At 44.9% G+C, this 21,175-nt stretch overlaps 1 protein-coding gene across 1 annotated transcript; it reads right to left on the bottom strand.

The window, feature by feature from the left end:
* Positions 1–858: 858 nt before the first annotated feature.
* Fn3krp (fructosamine-3-kinase-related protein) lies at positions 859–9,583 on the bottom strand. Its single transcript, NM_001107077.3, has 6 exons — positions 9,404–9,583; positions 5,839–5,990; positions 5,239–5,330; positions 4,134–4,216; positions 2,913–3,035; positions 859–2,666 (listed from the first exon to the last, which is right to left on the bottom strand). The coding sequence occupies exons 1-6, from the start codon at positions 9,542–9,544 to the stop codon at positions 2,328–2,330; spliced, it is 930 nt and encodes a 309-aa protein (NP_001100547.2). The 5' UTR covers positions 9,545–9,583; the 3' UTR covers positions 859–2,327.
* Positions 9,584–21,175: the final 11,592 nt, after the last annotated feature.

Below are 21,175 nucleotides of genomic sequence, written 5' to 3'. Positions count from 1 at the left end.
AATCAAACTGGAGAAGAGGTAAAGAGAGGGCTGAGGAGGACCAGGAATTCAAGGGCTAGCATAGACTACATGAGATCCCATGGTGGTTTGAATGGAAATGCCCCCCTTCAGCTCAGATGTTTGAATATTCGGTCACCAGTTGGTAGTGTTTTCTGGGTAGGTTTAGGAGGTAAGTCCTGGGGGGTGGGCTCTGAGGTTGGAAAGCTATAGGGCCATTCCAGGTTCGCTCTTTGTGCCTTGTGCTTCCAGTTTGAGATGTGAGCTCTCGGCTTCCAGTTTGAGCCAAGTCTGTCACCTGCTGCCATGTGGTTCCCTCCATTATGGAGCCTGACTCTCTGTAACTGTATGCCTAAACCAAGTCTTTCTTCTATAAATTGCCGTGGGCATGATGTTTTATCACACCAATAGAAAAGCAACTAATACAACCTTTCAAAAAAAAAAAAAGAAAGAAACCATAGTTCTACTTATTTATTATCACTGTATAGCATTGCAATGTGTGGAAGTTTTGAATGTTATTGGCCCCCATAGGCCCATAGGGAGTGGCGTTATTAGTGTCACTGTGGAGGCAGACTTTGAGGTCTTGTATCTGCTCAAACAACACCCAGTGGGACAGTCTCCTTTTGCTGCCTTTGGATCAAGATGTAGCACTCTTGGCTCCTCCAGTACCATGTCTACCTGCATGCTGCCATGCTTCCCGCCATGATGACATTGGACTAAACTTCTGAGGCTTAAATCAGCCCCAATCAAATGTTGCTGTGGTCATGATGTCTCTTCACAGCAGACAGCGAAGGTAAATGGTGAGTACATACATGTGGAAATATACTAGTTTTAGGCATCACTGAAACAACTGCAATTTTATTTAAGTTCTTAGGCAAAAAGATTTATTAACATCAACATCATTCATGAAATTTTCCATTTCTACAATGTTGAAAGAGAAAAAAAATGTTAATCTGATGCTCATATGTTACAAAGGAATGACAACTTTAGAAAGTAGCACAAAGCCAGATGGTCGTGGCGCACACCTTTAATCCCAGCACTCTGGAGGCAGAGGCAGGTGGATCTCCAAGTTCGAGGCCAGCCTGGTCTACAAAGGAAGTTCCAGGACAGCCAGGACTATGCAGAGAAACCCTGTCTTATAAAACAAAACAAGCAAATAAACAAAAAACCATAGGAAGAAAGGAAAGGAGGAAAGAAAGAAAGAAAGAGAGAGATAAAAGAGCACAAGGTTGGTCTAACAGGAGTATTTCCAGGCTCCTAAATCGAGACCAAGTTACCCCTAAGGTTGGTAGCTTGGTCAGTCCCCAAACCAATCTCTAGACTGCTCAGCTTACAGCAGGGTCCAGAAGTGCTACATAAGCAAATGGAATACCATTGATTTTAGAATTGGTCATCATTCAAATCTTCTCATAAGGTGACTCCATGCTAGATCAGGTCTACTCATCACAAAGCATCACTGTGAATGGCTCAGAAATGTTAATAATGTGCAAGGAAGAGATGGGAGGTGGACACATTGGCCACTTCCCTGCATGGGGAACACCCCTCACCACGCCAACAGTCACTCCAGTTCTCTACCTTGGCAGTAGAGCGTGGCTCACTATACCTAAACTTCAGTAAGTCTGTTCACACCATCAGGGAGGCCTGATCTAGCCAGGCAGTCTTATAATGTACACAACAGAATGACATAGCCCTTCCTCTGAGAGAGCCCGTACTTCACAAAGTTTACAGCCCACAGAATCGACTGACTGTACTCGGGGGCTTGCAGTGATCAGGAGTCTGTAGGGGTCTGACCTCAGTCCTCTGCATATACGTTATGGCTGAATAGCTTGGTGTTCTTGTGGGAATCTTAACAATGGGAACGGAGGGTGTCCCTGACTCTTTTGTCTACTGTGTGACCCGTTTCCTCCTACTGGGTTGCCTCATCCAGCTTTGATGTGATGTTATATGCCTGATCTTATTGTAGCTTGTTACGCTGTGCTTGGTTGATGTCCCTGGGGGGAGTGGCAGAGGAGATTCTGAGGAGGGGAAGGAAGGAGGGGAAACTGCAGTCAGAATGAGAGAATAGGAAAAAAAGGGGGAAAAAAAAAAAGAAACAAGAGATCTTAAGCAAGTCCTGCCATGGAATAAATGGGAAGGCTTCATGAGGAAAGGGACTGTGGAGAATCATGAGCTCCTCAACCAATAGCTGGAATCAGGTCACCTGACCCCGAGGCACTTCTCTCAGTTCACAGTGATGCTTATGATGGTAAGACTTGATCTGGATGTAGAGCTGTCTTATTAGAAGACCCCGCACGCTCATAAGAGACTCTTCCCTCTAGGGGGAAGCTGGTTCATTTGCTAAGATTCCTCATTATGTTTAGAGAGGAGCCTCTGTACCCAGATCCAAAATGATTCCAGTGGTTCAGATAGTGAAAGAGCTGATACAACTGCAAGCGTTTCTCAAATCCTGGGGTGGTGGGGATTTTGCTATGGTATGCAGAGTAAAAGGAGCTACTGAAGCCCCCAAACATGCCGGCTATTGCCAGCTCATATTCTGAGTGGCCATAGAAGGATGCTGGATCAAAGATGATGGGCCCGGAGGAATCTTCTGCTACATTCCCTCCCCAGAGGTCTCCATGAAGTAAGGAGGGCACAATTTCCAGATCACGGAACAGGTCAGGAATCTTCAACTGCAGGGAAGAAGATGGAGCCTTAAACAAAGTGGCCAATCATACGCTTTCCTAAGTGCCGTTGCACATATCTGAGCAGGTACTCAAATGTGCCTGACTTGGAGAGAGCAGATGGGGACACTGACAAACACTATGCCTCCTATCCAGAAGTAGGCTCAGATGCCATCCCGGACTTGGTGCCTCCCCTCTATCAGGGCTCAGGGGGCACGCTGTTGGCACTGGGCATGTAGCAGAGGCCCTGCTCACCTGCAGAGCAGACCACAGCCCAAGAGCTTCCCGGTCCCCAGACTTCTTCTCCACCATGTCCATCTGGGGCTGAATGCGCTGCCTGGCATAGAACGTGACCCAATCCTTCTGCCAGTCATTTACCTGCACAGGCGATAGTAAGGGACAAAGACCTTATCAGAAAACATCAGGACTGAAGGAGCTTACGTGTCCAGAAATCCCAAAGTAGAATGGGCTGCAGGAAGCACGAAGTGGGGTAGCAGCCACAGGAGGTTAAAGACGTGACAGATGACTGGACAACATGAGGCCAGGTCCTGTGTCCTAGGAGGACTGGTCAGCAGAGTATGCTAGGTGACTGCTTGCAGTCTCCAAGCCTGAAGATCAACTAAAGCAAATTTAATTGGAACAACTGAGGATTAAAGGCCAGAGCTGGCTGACCCTCTGGATCTCATGGCTTGTTTCCAATCATCTTCCCACAGCCATCTGGCCACATTCTACCTTGTTCTGAGACTGAGGAGAAGAGTCATATCGGAACCTCTTTCAAAAGAACTCCCAAGGAAGGCCGTCCAGGCCATGGGTGCTTCCCACCCAGGAGGGAAGTAAGGTAGGCACGTGAGAGTTAATCAGCTCAGAGCAGGACATGACACAGGAGGACAAAACAACATACACATGAGCACGCATGTGCATGTGCATATATCTACATGTGAACACAAATGTATCATGAGTTACAGGCAAAAAGGGAAGGGCCAATGCCTGCTGACACACCCCCTAAACACACAGGGCCTGAAGATGCCATATGAGGTAAGTTTACAAATAACCTCCTACACATTTCTAAATCTATGGCCCCTGTGCCCACCATAAAACATCTAGAAGTTTCTAGATTCTGCGTTCCTCTTGGCAAAGAGCTTTCCTATTTGTTACTGCGTAACCAACCCAAGGGTTTTTGTGGGTTTTTTAATCTTACAGTTCCAGGTTATATTCCATTTCAGGGAGGACAATGTAGGCTGTTACTCACATCCAGAGTTAAGGAATGGCACTGCCCAAATCCAGGGTGGGTCTTCGTACATCAACTAACCCAAGTAAGAAGATCTTTCAGCGGTACGCCCACAGGCTAACCCAATTCAGGTAAGTCCTCACTGTGACTTTCCTCCTAGGTGGTTCTAGGCTGACATCTTTGTTTGCTTTTGTTTTGTAAGATAGGGTTTCTCCATGTGAAACAGAAGTGAGCTCTGCGCCACTCACCTGGGGGAGGTATCCACAGCATGTTACCACATCAAACCCAAACTGGTCCACATACTGCCGCTCCGCCAGTCCACCTCCTTTCCCTTTCATGAAAAAGAAAACAAAGAGAGGTGACTTGTTTGTTCCCTTGTTCTAGGAGACCCTTGGGTTCACTCTTGCAGCTCAGAGTTGTTGTTTTGCAATCAGTATGCCCTTACCCCCTAATGCTTGCGCATAAATAAGCAAGACCCCAGGCCACGCAGAACACTGTCTTCAGACTCAATAACCAAGATGCTAGCTATTCTAGAAGCAGAACCAAATACCAGAGGATGCATGGGGGTCAGGGGACTCATAACAATGTCAAAAATAAATTTAAAAAAATCAACCCTATAATCCATCAGAAAAGGATGTTTTCCAGTGACAATGTCATTCCATTTTTGACAAATAAAACTATAATGCTTTGAAACAGCCTCAACTTCATGTATATCCTCCAAATTAAGAAAATGCCAATCATGTGAATTCCACGCAATAGGTCTTAAAGCCAGTTTGACAGGGTCTATTAGTTAATCCTCACAGGATGAGAGGATAGGCTGATGGTACCACCAGCATATGATCACAGGATGGACAGGCTACCAGGACCCTTCGGCAGAACAGCACGCAGTAGATTCTGGATCACCTGCTTTCTGACTATCAGCTATTCTGTCTAACAGAGCCAGGACATGAGGTACACAGCCTGCTAGCACCACACTGTGTTCTAGATGGGTGGCATTATGGCTGTCATTCTGAGCCTCGAGAATGCTGCGTACATGGACGAGAAGACATGTTTAAAGGAGTCACTTTGTAGTGAATGCCAAAACAACTTTGATTAGATTCCCTTCTGGAGAGTAAGATGCAAAACGACCCTAACATCACATGGCTTCCAGCCCATCAATATTTCCTGTTTTTTTTTTTTTTTCAGTATGTCTAGGACACGATGTACCAATCAAACCCATGGTGTTCACTGCACTGCAAATGTGCAGCTTTGGGATAACCACCCTTGGCTTTGGCATCAGCACAGGCTACACCATTACCCCATCCCTGAGCCCTCTACCATACAGGGTCCCTTAGGGCTCACACAGCCCCTTACCCACAGTGCCAGCCTCCTTCAGGAGCCTTTCTCCAAGCTTCTTGTTCTCAAGGTGTAGATCTGCAAGCTGGGATCCAAGCTTGGCGGCATGGCTAAAATCAAAATGCAGGAACTCAACGGATGACACACAGCTAACAGATCCGTCTGAAAGGTCTCAAGGCACATAAATCGAGTCATACGTAGAGTCTGAAGTTCATTCTACTGAAATAAGAGGGGAAACTGGGCGTGGTGGCACACAACAAGAATCCTTGGGAGGAAGAGGAGGCAGGAGGATTCGATTCTGTTTGTTTGACCACCTCTCCTAGTCTTTTAGACTCTGCAGCTGAGTCTTTTTGTGATCATCCCACCCTGAGAGCGTCCTCTCTCCGGCTTTTATCTGGCAGGGAGTGTGTGCCATTCATAATATAGAGTCGTCACCTGTGCAGTCATGGGCTCTTTATGCCATGCCTCAAAATCTTGCCTCCCACCCCAATACAAGATTCCAAAATAATAGACCCACAAGAGGACCCCACCCCAATACAAGATTTCAAAGTAAGAGACCCACACAGAGGAAGAAATAAAGCCTTTGCTTTTAACCAGAAGGGGCGGGGTGAGACGGACCTGCTCAGATGGTGCATGTCCAGATGCTCCATCACTAGCATGCTCCCACCTCCTGGGGCATCCAGAACCTTGATAGGTTTTGGTACTTTGACTGTGCCTGTCTTCAGAATGGCGGTCAAGCTCGCCATCTCGCCATCAAACATTCTTTTAGCCTGTCAGTCAAACAATGGAGGTGGAGACCAAGGTCACCAGAGAGAACACGATTACCTCTGGCCTTACAATTTCAAGCCACATTTATGCTAGCCAGAGGACTCAACAGAAATGGTCAGGACTTCTCAGAGGCCGTAAGTGCTGAAGTCACGCAGACATAAGCAAGCTTATACTTTGCAGTGTGGGGCTGCGTTTGCTTGATTGCTTGCTTTCTGGCTTGGTTTTTGTTTTCTTGAGACAGGTCTCTATACAACCTTGGTTGTCTTGAAACTGCTATGTAGACCAGGCTGGCCTCGAACGCATAGAGATCTGCCTGCCTCTGCCTCCTGTGTGCACCAGTCAATCAATCTTGAAGCATCACCATCATGAGATTGAGTCCAGATACCACTGAGTGGTAATAGCAACTTAACCCTAAGCACTCGGCAGGCAGAGGCACGCAATTCTGAGTTTGAGGCCAGCCTGGTCTACAAGAGTGAATTCCAGGCCAGCCAGGGCTATACAGAGAAACCCTGCCTTGAGACATACCAACAGAAAGAGTTCAGCCATTACCCATCCCCAGAGACATATGTCTCTACCCTGGCTTCCACCAGCACAGAGCTATTCTGCCTGCTTGGACATGCTTTTTTGTGTTCCTGGCTTTTGTTGTTTTGTTTTATTGCTGTTTTTAATGTGACAGGGTTTTGCTATGTAGTCCATGCTGGCCTCAAACTCATAATCCTCCTGCCTCAGCCTTCTGAATGCTGAGTGATCATTTTACAGCAGTCATGTGGGATCTGGGGTCTGGTGTATCTGTTATACCTTCATCGTGTATACTATTTGGCAGGGTGAACATACCAAAATGTAATCACCCGTCCTACTGAACGGTGCTGCCAGGGAGATTCTACTTACACCCATAGTTACTACCTCTGTGGTCTCAGGCAAGTTACTTAAGCTTTCTTTGCTTCAGTTTGCTCACCTATAAAATGAGAGAAACTACATTTCTGAGGTAGCAGCGAACACACAGCCCATTCTAAACATGCTACAAATGTTATAACTGCTCACTAAGAGAGCCAAAGTTTCCGAGAAGGAAGATAAGAACTGTGTCCTTGACAGAACTTCCACACCGACCTCTTTTAGAATATGAAGGAGAAGCTAGACTTTTGCCAAGGTACTGGTGACAGAGACTACATTAAAAGGCAGCACGGAAAAAAAAAGGATGCAGGAAATGTCTTATAAAGAAACTGTGCAGCCATTAAGAAGCACGGCTCCCTTCACAGAAGTCGTTTACTGCTTATGTGGTCTGAAGAGTCCAGCTAAGAAAGTAGCTATTCCTAAATAGACTTACAGGAAAATTAAGCCTCAGATGGATCATTGTGGGAAAAAAAATCAGGAAACAATCTAAAAATGAGATAAAATTCAAGTATATAAGTTCGCAAGAGTCTAATAAGAACAATCAGCCAGGTAGAATCTAGCAAGGCATAAAAGAGAAGCCAGGTAGTCTTCAAAGTCTTGCCTCATAGAAGCTAGAGCACGGAAAAGTTGTGTTTCTAGCACAAAGGTTCTATTAACAAGCAGCAGACGATCGTCTTATGGGCAGTACACCTGCATAACCCATGCTATATAGCCCAGAGCAAGCGAGAAAAAGACCACATGGAAAAAGAAGACTGAAAAATAGAAAACAGACTTTGAATGGGAAATAACCCAGCAGTAGGGCCGGAGAGATGGCTGAGTGGTTAAAAGTGCACACTGCCCTTGCAGAGGTCCTGAGTTCAATTCTTAGCCCCCACATCAGGTAGGTCATAACCACCTGTAATTCCAGCTTCAGGAGGATCTGATGTCTCTGGTCTCCATGCGTACCACACTCCCATCCTACATCACATATACATGCACTCGTATTGTCTTTAAACCCAGCAGTTCATACTGGCTAATGTGTGTGATCCTACCATTCCAGAGGCTGAGGATTCCAGATTAAGTTCCAGACTAGCCTGGGCTACATATAGATGGAAACTGGGCCTCAAAACAAACAAACAAAGCCCACTTCCTGAGAGAGAAAATGTAAATTCACAGGACGAAGGCACATCTCTTTGAGTTCAAGGCCATTCTGGTCTATGTAGCAAATTCCAGGTCAGCTAGTGCTACATAGTGAGATCCTGTTTCAAGAAATTAAATTAACAAACAAACAAACAAACAAAAAACAAGTAAATTTGAACAAGAGAGAAAAGAAAAGAATCTGAACTCAACCCCAAACAACAGAAAACACTTAAAAAAACAAAAAACAAAACAACAACAACAACAAAACAAACAAACAAAAAAAAAACCACTACTAGTTTGAAAGGTAGCATGATACACAGTACTTGCCTACCATGTGCAAGACCCCGGATTCAACGATCATCTCAAATTAAAAACAAGGTGGAAATACCAAGGAGTATGTAAAGGAAGGATACTATATAAAAAAAACAACAAGCAAAACCAGAACAGAGAAGTCCAGCTGTAGAACATGGAGGAGACCATGAAGTCTGCTGCTGAAGGCACTTTAGTATAAATTCAAGGGCAGTTGACAGATTTCAACTGATGTCTGAAAATAGGGGTTGAGGCAAATCCTGAGAAAATAATGATATTTCAAAGGTTAACACACATGTGAGAGGCAAATGAAAAAGACTCACATGTGAAAGAAAAATGACCAGAAATGCAAGCTAGGCTCGTGGCTAAAAACCTGTAATCCCAGCACTCAGGAGGCAGAAACAAAAAGTTTAAGTTTGGAAGTCAGCCTTGGTGACAGAAACCAATTCTAACTTGGAAGGTGTGTGAGGTGTTGGGTTTGACAAGAAGATAAATACTTTCAGTCTCGTTTAAAAAGATTTTGCCAAGTTCTACAGAAGCCATCCACCTCCCTTCCAACAAAAACCTGGAGTGAACAGCTTTACAGTGACAAAGGGACAGCAGCAACCAGGCACACAACTGAAGCCCTGGCGTTCACCCTATCTTCCATTGGGCGCTTCAGAAAAAGTTCACGCTCAAACTGAACATGGTGGGGTGAGTGCACTATCCTGATCCTTTAAGATCCTGGATCTGAGTTTTAGTCTCTGCGAGTTGAAATATACTCCAGATATACACGTGTACTCTGACGTTTCTCAAAACTAGCCAAACCTGAAGGCTTTCTCAAAAAAAGTGGGCATCGCAATCTCTGAATACCACGCACCGCACCTGCCATAGCGGGTACAGCGGGCAAGGGAAGGGAAGCCTGAGGCCAGAGTGAAACCGCCGGGCTGTGGCGGTCACGCGTGGACGGCGGCCAGAGACTGTCGTTGAAGACTGAGTCTCTAGCTCTACCCAACCAGGGCCAGCTCAGGATCTCACACACCCTGATCCCAAACCACAGCCCCATTTTAGCCTCGGGCCAACGAGCTGGACCCTCACCCAGTCCCTATGGCCCTACCTCTGACTTGGAGTTCACTTTCACAAACACGCGTCCTTTGTCCGTGTCATAACTCTGGCCCTGGCTAATGCACCCGCCTCCTGAGTGGCCCGTAGCTTTGACTGAATTGCAGCCCAGCTCCCGCTTAAGCAGGGTCTCCATGAAAGCAGCTCCGCAGCAAACCCAGTTCAGGCCTGGAACAGAAGCGGGTACCGCTGAGGGGCGGGGCAGACTCAGACCAGTGACTGGATTGGGTGACAAGAAGGAAGGGGCGGGAAAACCTTTGGAGGGGTGTGGCCTTTCAGGTTAGGATTGGTTGAGAGGCACAGCGACTGCTGCCAAGTTTTCTCTGGCTGCAAGGGGGCAGGAGCCGGGTGAGTGGGTGGGGCGCCCAACCTTGCGGCTCTGGTGTGCTAAACTCTCAATTCAAACCGGTTCAAAACAATTCCCAGACAGCTGTGTAGACAGAGGGACGTTGCTCCGGCCCCTCCGGGTTCTGTCTGTGGAAGCATTAGTGAGGTGAAGCTGAGCCTCTAGGGTTTTGCAGAGGATGACGCATCCCTTCTCCGGGATGTGCTGGTCGCAGGACAATTTCCCTCGCCCGGAGGGAGGCCTGCCCTCCTGTGGGGAGGTATGGAGGTCCTTGTGCTTCCAAGTAAGCACTAGTGGAACCAGGAATGTAACACACAGGGTTGTTCCTTCACAGAAAAGAATGCATAGCCTGTGAACAGAGGTGGTTAATAGCCCGGTGACCTTTGCACTATCTGTGTCTGAGACCACACCGAATCCTTCCCCAAATCCTTTTCATGAGTTTGTCAATCTACAGAGCCTATCTTTAAGATGTTAATCTCACAGGTCAAGAATAAGACCACTGCCAAAATTTAAAGCCAAACTTCAAGCAAGCTTTAATGCTTTTAAATACTGCCCCAGTGCATGTATTTTAGTCAGATCCTTGCCCCGGTTCCCAGGGCAATGACCCCAGTCATATTTTGCAGGGGCTTAAAAAGGCAAAAACCCACAATTCACCTCATTTCCTGTCAGATCCAATCAGTGGCAAGCATATATTCTGACATACCTCCCTTCCACGTGTGATCTGGTATAGTTGGGTCAAATAAACTTGTTATCTCCCATAAACAATAGCCTCTAATATTTCAAGAAGTATTTGTCCTTGGGCAAGGGGCTTAGATGCATTTTTGTTTCATGGATCTCTTAGGCATAGTAATTAAAACTTAAAACATAACTTTGGAAAAAACATAACTTTGACTTTCACAACGTCACATGTACGAGACAAAGAGTTTCAACATACTCATATCTTGAGTTTTATTGTGCACACAAGATTGAGTTAGTCACCAGGAAATTTTCACTAAATTGTGCTGTTACTAAAATATGCCTAAATAAATTACACAGGGTCAGACTTGAAATTTGAACCAACAACTAGTTGCCTAGTCTTATTGAACAGAACTGCCTTCTTGCCTCTAGCTGCCTGTCCTGACTCTGCTATCTGTAGTAAGTATTGAACCCTCCCTTGTCCTAAATAAAAGGACCATAGTTGGGCTGGAGAGATGGCTCAGTGGTTAAGAGAACTGAATGCACTTCCAGAGGTCCTGAGTTCAAGTCCCAGCAACCACATGGTAGCTCACAACCATCTGTAATGGGATCTGATGCCATCTTCTGGTATGTCTGAAGACAGCTACAGTGTATTTATAATAAATAAATAAATAAATAAATAAATAAATAAATAAATAAATAAATAAAAGGACCACAGTCAAAGGGAAAAATACCTTGACCCTGACTTGACTCCAAGCTCAAGACCAGGGCCAAGAAACAGAAACACCAAACCCTGAACATGAAGTCACACCAATCTCTAAACTTGCCCCAAGATTAGGTCACAGAAATTTCACCAATCCCCAGGCCACCCTGAAAAGCCCCCACCCCTGCCCCAAGAAACACCATATAAAGCCTGTGTTCTGCTCAGCTCCCTGCTGCTTCTCACTCAAGCAGAGGCAGCCTCCCTCCTGGGTTTTCCCTCTCAATAAGTATCTTCTATGAGGTTTGTTGTGCAGTATGGCTTTGTGGAGCAAACCTGAGGAAACTTTCCTGGTAGAGCAGAGCTACAATGTTTTCCCTGGGGAAACCTCTCCCCTGCCCCGGCAGGAGCAATGCTACAGTCTGTCAGCTCAGCTCCCCTCTCAGTCTGTCCAAGCTTCCAGGCCTGTGACAATGATTTGCAGTGCAGGACTCAGACTGTTTAAGTGTGCAAGCCCTGGTGCATGCTGCCTCCAGTACGGGAGTTTTGAATTGTATGTGATTATCAGATTAGCTTGGGTCTCAGCCAGACTTCAGTTCCTCCAAGGCAGATTATAATCTGTCTTGCTCAGAGGGGAAAAAAGCAGCAGGATGTGTGTATGTGTGTATAGATATAAAGAAAGAGACTTGGGTTGGGGATTTAGCTCAGTGGTAGAGCGCTTGCCTAGGAAGCGCAAGGCCCTGGGTTCGGTCCCCAGCTCCAGAAAAAAAAAAAAGAACCAAAAAAAAAAAAAAAAGAAAGAGACTTAAGAAACTGCAAATCTGAAATCAATAGGATCTTCTGGCAGGCTGGAGATAAAGAGATGTTGTCTGAGTCACTGCCTTCCTCCCAAAAATTTCCTTCTCGTGGAAGGTTGATTTGTTCTGTTAAGACCTCTAGCTGGCTTACGGCTGTGGTAGGAAATGTGCCTACTCCAGACCCATTGACTTAAATGTTAACAGGATCCAAACATACATACATTTTTGGGTTTTGGTTATGGATTGGGGTAGAATAGGGAAGATTACTATTGAGATAGGGTTTCACTATACAGCCCAGGCTGGCCTCAGAGTCAGGGAAATCCTGTCCCAGCCTTCCAAGTCCTGGGACGGTAGATGACAACCCCCAATAGAAAAATGCTTAACCAAATGTGGTGGCTTGAATAGGTTTGGCCCCCACAGACTCATGTGTTTGAATGCTTTGGCAGTGGCATTAGTAGGGGATATGGCCTTGTTGGAGGAAGTGTGTCACTGTGTGTGAGGTCTCTATGCTCAAGACCCGCCCAGTGTGGGAATTCCAGTCTCCTCCTGGAAACCTTTGGATCAAGATGCAGTACTCTCAGCCTCTCAAACACCATGTCTGCCTGCATGCTGCCGTGCTTCCCGCTATCATGATAAAGGACTAAACCTCTGAAAGTGTAAGCCAGTGCCAATTAAATGTTTGCCTTGATAAGAATTGGATGGTGTCTCTTCACAGCAATAAAACCCCAACGAAGACCCCAAATACCTGGTCCACGGTGCCCAATCAAGTGGACATAGTTAACCACATTGTTCCCCATCATTTCCCAATGATTAGCAAAATAGAAAGTGGACATTCAATAAGGATGTGGTAAAATGAGCGAATGAATGAAACCTTGAAAGTGTAAAGGAATAAGAACAATTGAAGAAAGTGTGCAGATTGTTTAATCTAACCTTCTGTTGAAAACATCTAGAAATGCTGGCTGAAATAGTTAAAAACACGTCCCATCAAAGAGCTGACAAGAACAGAGAGGAATGAACGTTTAGTATCTGGGTGATAGAAACCCAGAGTAAAATGTCAAAATTTTGAAAGACTGTTCTTGCCATGGGGACAAGAGCTGTATTTAGGGGGCTGGAGACATGGCTTAGCTGTTAGGAGCACTTGGTTGCTCTTCCAGAAGACCCGGGTTTACTCCCAGCACCTACATGACAACTCACAACTGTAACTCTAGTTTTAAGGGATTCAACACGTGGCTTCTGTGGGCATCAGGCACGATTGGGGTACGCATATATGTAGACAAATCATTCATACTAATAAAATGATTTTTAAAAATTTAAAGCTAGGTCTCTTTGTATTCTGTTTTTAGCAAACACGGGGCTAGGTAAGAGTACAGGACTAGATGGGTTCGAGGTGACCACATGGCGGGAGAACAACTGTCCCATAAATCTAGGACTCCAAAAGGCTACGTGAGCAATAAGAAGGTAAAGTGCAATCCTGAACCTGATTTGCAACCTAGACTCTTACTACTTAGATTAACATTTATAAAAACACAAGTTGTACTTTAAATTTTAGGCACAGAGAGAATGAAACACTAGACCTCGTGGAAATCCTTTACATAATTCAGGGACAATAAAGTCGAAAATGGAGAGTGACTCCAAAGTGACAGAGCTGACTGGGCACAATAGTCCACTCCTTTAGTCTCAATATTTAGGATCTGAGGCAGGGGGATTGCAGTAAATTGAAAGCACATAGCAAGAACCTGTCCCCATATGTGTGTGTGTGTGTGTGTGTGTGTGTGTGTGTGTGTGTAATATATCATATATATGTTCATATTAGTTACTATTAAAATTTTATATACTAATATATTTTTGAAACAAGTTCTCTTGTATCCCAGGCTGGCTTCTAACATGCTCTATACCCAATTATGGCCTTGAACTCCTTCTCCTCCTGTCCCTACCAAGTGCTGGGATTACAGGACTGTGCCAACATGCCTAAATTGGAGTGTTTGTTACTATTAAGCAGAATATTATATGCAGGTTGCCAGCCCAAGAGGAGGGCACTAAACACTTCTGCCCTTTGTTCTTGGTATCAGAGTCATGATGGGCAAGACAACAAGGCTGAATGCTGGATGAAGCAGTATTTCAACTACACAGGAAAGGAAGCGACCTCAACTGCAGGAGCCTTGGTTAGTCCCTGCTGGCCAGCAGATCCCACCACAGCAGCAAATTCAGGGCAACTGTCTACATACATTGCTCTTGTACTGCTGAAATAAAACTGCTCTGTCCCCGCCTTGTGGAAGACACTCAATAGAGTCACCCTAGTGCCATGGAACACACATGTACACACATGTACACGCAGAATAAAGGAGCCAGCTCTGGGCTTTCAAAAGAGATACTCTGGCCCAAAGTGATAATCACAGAACAGTTTGTATTCCAGGTCCAGTGTCCTTTTTTTATCCAATTAAGTCTATTCATTAATTTGTTTTTTTATTAGTGTTTTAAGACAGGGTTTCTCTGTGTGGCCCTGGTGATCTGGAACTCACTCTGTGGACCAGACTGGCCTGCAGTCACAGAGATCCAACTGCTTCTGTCTCCCATGTTCTGGGATTAAAGGCACTCACCAGCACACCCAACTGTATTTTTTTTTAATTTTATATGTATGTGTGTCTAGTCTGCATATATGTCTGTGCACCATGTGCATGGCTGGTGCTCATGGAGATCAGAAGGTGGTAGGTTCTCCAGGAAATGGAGTTACAGACAGTTATTAGCCTCCATGAGGATGCTAGGAAACAAACCTGGGTCTTCTAGAAGAGCAGCCTTAATCACCAAGCCATCTCTCCACCACCCCCCAAAGTCCATTCTTAAATGCCACATGGGGGTTGAAAAACCATTCAAGAGACTGACTTACCGAAGAGCTGTAGACTGAATGCTTTGTGTTCCCTCAGAATTCATAGAGTCATTAATCCCAGCATAACCGATTCAGGGATGGTGCCTTAAAGGATGTAATTAATATTAAATGAACTCATGGGGTGGGGCCATACTCCAAGAGGATTACCGAGTGACTCCATAAATAGAGACACCAGAAAGCTACTCTCAGTGTATATGAGTGTTTCATATTTCAGGGGAAAAAAGCCATGGCCAGACATAGCAAGCAATCAGTTCTCCACAGGCCAGAAACATGAGATCCCTTGGCCAACCTAACTCCCCTTTTGCTCTGATCTCAGACATTCGCTCTCGAGAATTTCGGAAATCAACTTTCTGTTGTTTAAGTCTGGCAGTAGAATGGCACCTCAAGTCAACTAACACAGCAAAGAAAGAGAGTAGGTCATGGATAGTGACAGGTGCTGGCATTATCACATGGGCAGAATGGGACAGTTGTGCCTTTAATGTTAAGAGAGAGAGAGAGAGAGAGAGAGAGAGAGAGAGAGAGAGAGAGAGAGAGAGAGAGAAACTGGGAGCTTAAGAGATTGTTCAACGGTTAAGGTCACTTACTGCTGTGTCAGAGAATCCAGGTTCAATTCCCAACAGCCATATGGCAGCTCACAACAGACTGTAACCCCAGTTCCAAGGGATCCACCCCCTCCTCTTCTTGTCTCCCTGTGTGTGCTTCATATACATTTAGAAAAACACTCATATGCATAAAAATAAATAATTTTTTAAAGTCAAGCTTGAGAATATCTATAGGGAGGAAGAAGGGCCAAAGACACTTGGTACAGGCGATGAAAAGGAAGCTTGTCTAAGTTAAAAACAACAGTTGCATAATGAAATCTCAAGGTGGGGGCAGACTGATCTCGGGTGGACTGGAATTCTCTGCGTAGACTAAGCGGGCCTCAAACTCACAGAGATTCATCTGCTTCTGCTTCTGAACGTGGTATTGGAGGCATGTGCCACTATGCCCAGCTTCAGAGTGAAATCCATGGCTGTTGTGGGGTGGGGCAGGCTTGGTTTTGTTTGGTTGCTCTTTGTTTGGTGTTTTGTTTTGTTTTGGTGCAGTTTTTGGAGACAGGGTTCCTCTAGATAGCTGTCCTGGAACTCATTCTGTAGACCAGGCTATCCTCGAACTCAGAGATTGGCCCGTCTCTGCCTGTTCACCACTGCCAAGCTCAGAATGGAATCTTAATAGACCTATATGTAAATTAAACACAGAAGAGGAGAGAATCACTAAATAAGAGGCGAGAAAAGTTACTGATACCGTGGCATAAAGAAACTGAAAGGAAAATTGAGGGAGAGGTTAAAAGACATGAAGAACAGAACACGAAGGTTTTTGTAAAGATGTAAGTGGACTTCCAGAAAACGGAAGGAAGACACAAACTGAAAATGACTGGAATGGAACAGGAAGTCAGTCGGGGCATGGAGCAGTGGGAAAAGAGCCAACGTAGCATATAGCACGTTTGCCACTGCCTTAACAACAGGTCGTGAAGTTCAATCCGTTAACAGTCTCGAATTTCATGACATCTAGTAACCAGAGGAAAATGATGAGCCCTAAGCCTGAACCTACTAAGAGCAGAAACAGAGAATTCGGACAGCTTTTGATCTCTTTGATACTGACTGACCTGGACTTATAGACATCGAAAAGTAAGGGTGGCCGTGAGGGCCCTAAGTCTGAACCCAAGAAAGATGAAACCCAGAAAATGATCAGTGAAATTGATAAGGAAGGAACAAGAAAAATGAACCTTAGTAACTTCTTGACAGTGATGACTTGGAAAATGTTCAGGGAAAAGCACCAAAAAAAAAAAAAAATTCCTGAAAGTCCTCAAACTCTTCGATGATAATGAGACTGGGAAAATATCATTCAAAAATCTGAAGTGTGTGGCCAAGGACTTCAGGGAGAACTTTACTGAGGAGGACCTGCAGAATATGACTGAAGCCGGTTGAGGTGAAAATGGCAAGGCAAATTGTGAGAATTCCCATATATCAAGAAGAACCAGCCTCTGTAAATCAGGGTTCCTCTTTCTACCAAAAGCACATGTGACTAAATTTAGTGTCTGCTAATGTGTGAGGTCTGACTTTTAAGAACACCGCCACCCCACCCCCAGAAATCGAGGGTAACTTTATCCCCGATCTTGAATCTATTTTTGGCCTTTGAAAGTGTTCTTTGATGTTAAGTTCTCTGTACATTTACCTGCTGGCTAATTCAGAAAGTCAGGACAAGAGCACACAAAGTGAGTAAAAGGGTCTCAAAGTGCGGTCTACGGTCACTCTGTCTTCCCATGCATTTCCACTCAGCTGCAAACACAGACTGTTCCCACGTCACCATGAGCAGTGGGAGTTCTAAAATCGGTTCTGGCTTTTAGCTGACAGTTATAAAACCCAATAGATGCTTGCTGTGCTGTCTGGATGTGTGTTGGTGCGTTTGCTTTGCTTTTAAAATAGAACATTTCATAGTTTAAGCCCTCGGGGGGAAAAAAACTGACATTGATCCTCCTTGCCTGAGTCTCCTAGGTGCAAGGATAATAGGAGAGAGAGAGAGAGAGAGAGAGAGAGAGAGAGAGAGAGAGAGAGAGAGAGAATCTGTGTGGAGGTATGTGCACATGTGCTTAAAAGAGCCAGTGCCTGCCGGGGCCAGAGTTGTTGGTGCCCCTGGAGCTGGAATTACAAGCTTTTTCGAGCCTTCAGAAGTGGGTACAGGGAAATGAATCCAAATAATGTCTGAGCTTTCTTTCTAGCCCTACAGAAACATTATAAAGCAAATTAAAAGATGTCCGTTCTTAGACAAATAGCAGCAAAGTAATAAAATACCCAAAGCAAAGGAAGTCTGTAATATGAATGGCAAAGATGTCAAAAGGCATTAACATCTGTTTGCTCTGGAAGCCAAAAGATAAAGGACTAACAGAGATATTGGCCATCATGAAGTTAACTGCCTTTATCTCTAATGATGCTGTTTCCTACCATCCTAAAGGAAAGCCTGGGGGAATCGGTGCTCCCCTCCCACCATATGGATCTCAGGCCATGAAGCTCGGTGGCAGATGTCTTTACCCACTGAACCATCCAGCAGCTCTGGCTTTGTATTTCTCGACCTGGTACAGAGATTTATCACTGAAGTTGCCACTTTATAACTCTCTATTAAATGATGCATATGGGGCTGGAGAGATGGTTCAATGGTTAAGAGCATTGATTGCTCTTCCAGAGGTCCTGAGTTCAATTCCCAGCCACCACACGGTGGCTCACAACCATCTGTAACTGGATCCGGTGTCCTCTTCTGATGTGTCTGAAGACAGTAATAGTGTACTCGTATACATAAAATAAATAAATCTTTTTTAAAAAAAATGATACATATATGTGTGATCATGTGCTTCCCCAAGTACATAGTACATTTCATCATTTAAAAAAAAAAAGGCTAGACAGGTGGCAATTGAACACACCTTTAAACCTAGCACTCAGGAGGCAGAGGCAGGCAGATCTCTGAATTCAAGACCAGCCTGGTCTGAGGAGCAAGTTTCAGGATAACCAGGTCTATGCAGAGAAACCTTGTCTCAAGAAACTTACAAATACACACACACACACACACACACACACACACACACACACATACTTTGTGCTTCTTTGCATTTTTGTTGTTGTTTTTCAAGATAGAATTTTCTCTGTGTAATAGCCCTTATTGTGCAGGAACTCTCCTTGTAGACCAGACTGGCCTTAAACTCATGGAGATCATGCCTCTGCCTCCCTAGCCCTGGGAATAAAGGCACGTGCCACCATACCTGGCTCATAAATTATTTTTTTTTCTTTTTTTCGGAGCTGGGGACCGAACCCAGGGCCTTGCGCTTACTAGGCAAGCGCTCTTCCACTGAGCCAAATCCCCAACCCAAATTATTTTTTATTGAAAAGAAAATGTCATGCAATATATTTTGAGCAGATTTTCCTTATAAGTTGTTTTTCAATTTTTAAAAGAAGGGTTGTGATCATTTATTTTATTTTTTTTTTCGGGGCTGGGGACCGAACCCAGGACCTTGCGCTTCCTAGGTAAGCGCTCTACCACTGAGCCAAATCCCCAACCCCCGTGATCATTTATTTTTATCTTAGCTGCGTGTATCTGTCTGTGTAGGAACATGTAAGTGCACGTGCCCATGGAGGTCGGGGCTATCCCAAACCCCTGGAGCTGGAGTTACAGGCAGTTGTGAGCTGTACTACAGAGATGTTGAGAATGTAACAGGGCCTCTGCAAGAGCAATACAAGCTCTTAACCACTGAGTTATCTCTCCGGCTCCTTTCAAAGTTTTTTATCACATTATTTATGTGTAGCATGTGCGTATGCATGTGTGCATTAGTGCTGTGGCTTGTATGTGGAACTCAGAGAACAACTACTGAGGAGTTGGTTGTCTCCTTCACTCTGTGTGAGTCCTAGGATCAAAGATGGGTCATTAGCTATGGCAGCAAGCAACTGCCCTCTAAGCCACTTTACCAACCTAAATATGCAAATCCATCCTGTGCTTCTCATCGATGTTATCTTCAAACACTTATGCATAGCCAGACTGTGTATGATTTGTCAGATAAATCATTTGTATTTATTCATTCCTGAGGAAAAAAATTTACAGTTGTTTGAGTAAAGACATCTCTATTGTTTTGAGTTTTTCCTTTTGTTTGGGAATTTTAAAAAGTTCCATGCAAACAGCCAGTCTCAAACTATTGGTGACTTTGGCCGGCTCCAGTTGGTGCCCCAGAACATTCTCAAATCTGGAGTTGAGTGACCTTTCCCAGGAGATGTAAACAAATGTCTGTTTGCTCAACATTAGGTGCTAAAAGACCAAAACAGCGGTTCCTCACCATGGGTCTCCCTTCTCTCGTGGATCAGCTGATATGGTCCATGAGGGCATGGGGGGCAGTGACCACACCAGGACCAGCTTGTTAGTAGGCAGATCAACCTTACTTGAGGTGATTCAAGACTTGTACAGTTTTGGGGGACTGAGTGTAGGGACATCCAGGATGGGCAAAAGTCACTGGCTGAGGGCTTAGAATACCAAAATGGCTACTTAACATGGGAGAGCATTTCAGGCATCTCAGGTGCTGACTGAACAGGTTAATTGACCCTGTAATCTAACTGACTATGTGACATGCCTCACGTAGAGGCATGTGTCAGGGTTTAGAATTCCCTAGACAAGGTCAGAGAAGGGAAAGCCCACTAATGAAAGGAGTCTCCAATATTGTGCCGAGCCCAGAGGCTATCTGGTCATGGTGGACTTTGACCTTAATTAATAGAGTTTTCCATACCTCTCATGTCTTGCTTAGTGAAACAAAGAGGTTGTTGCTGTCCTTAGCAACGTGGAGTGCTAATGGGTGCCTGGGTGTCTCAGAGACAGCTACTCCACATTACGTATAAAGCTGTATCGGTGACGTTCCCTGCCCAGCAAGCAGGCAGCTCCACAGAAGAGTCTCTTCTACCACTAAGAAATGCTAGCTGCTTAGGTAACTTTGAAAGGGGCTTTGTGACACTTTCAACCTTCATGAGCTTCCTGGGTCTTCAAACCTCTTGAACTTCATGAGTCTTGGGATTCCCCATTCTTTTCTTCCAGGAGGGAATGTTTTAATTAAGATAGAAAACTACACAATACTCTCCCTGCTTCCTCTGACTCTTCCGTGTCTTGTTCTTTGATGTTCCCTGGGCCTTGGAGAATATGGTATGAAATGGATGGCTAATTATTTTTTTGCCATGAGTCTCTACACCAAATGTACTGAAGATACATTTTGTTTTTACATATCTTTAACTATGGTGGGTGTGGGAGAGTGGGTGAGCATGTGCATGCAGGTCAGCGGACAATTCTCTGAAGTCAGTTCTCTTCTACCACATGGGTTCTGAGGATCATCAACTTCCCAGCAAGCTCCTTTACCAAACCGTTGTGCTGTTTTGCTGGTCCCCCAAGTGTATTTTCTCACAAGAGAAAACTGTTCACTGTTTCAGTTAGATTATAGTGGAGATGCTGGAGAACACTTGGCCAGAAGCCCATGTACCAGGGGCAAAGCCAGCCACTGTGAGGATACATAATGGAGTCTGGGGACAGGGGCTTGCATGTAGTACAAGCACTACAACACACATGCTTGAAGCAGACTCTTCCCTGACCATGCAAATCTATAGAGAAGAGATCTCATCCAGTGTCTACCTCATTACTCTGGCTATCTGGGGACATCATGTTGGCTGTAGGGATCATGGACACTCGATAATTGTTCTGCAGTGGGGCTCCAGCCAATCCTTTACTACTATGAGGTCCACAGCAGATATCAGCAACATCTGGATGGGCCACATAGGGGCAGTCCCTATCCGGTAGCTGCAGAATGTCAGTCA

This window comes from Rattus norvegicus, chromosome 10, assembly GCF_036323735.1.
Source record: "Rattus norvegicus strain BN/NHsdMcwi chromosome 10, GRCr8, whole genome shotgun sequence".
NCBI lineage: Eukaryota > Metazoa > Chordata > Mammalia > Rodentia > Muridae > Rattus > Rattus norvegicus.
This window is presented reverse-complemented; position numbering and strand designations above follow the sequence as displayed.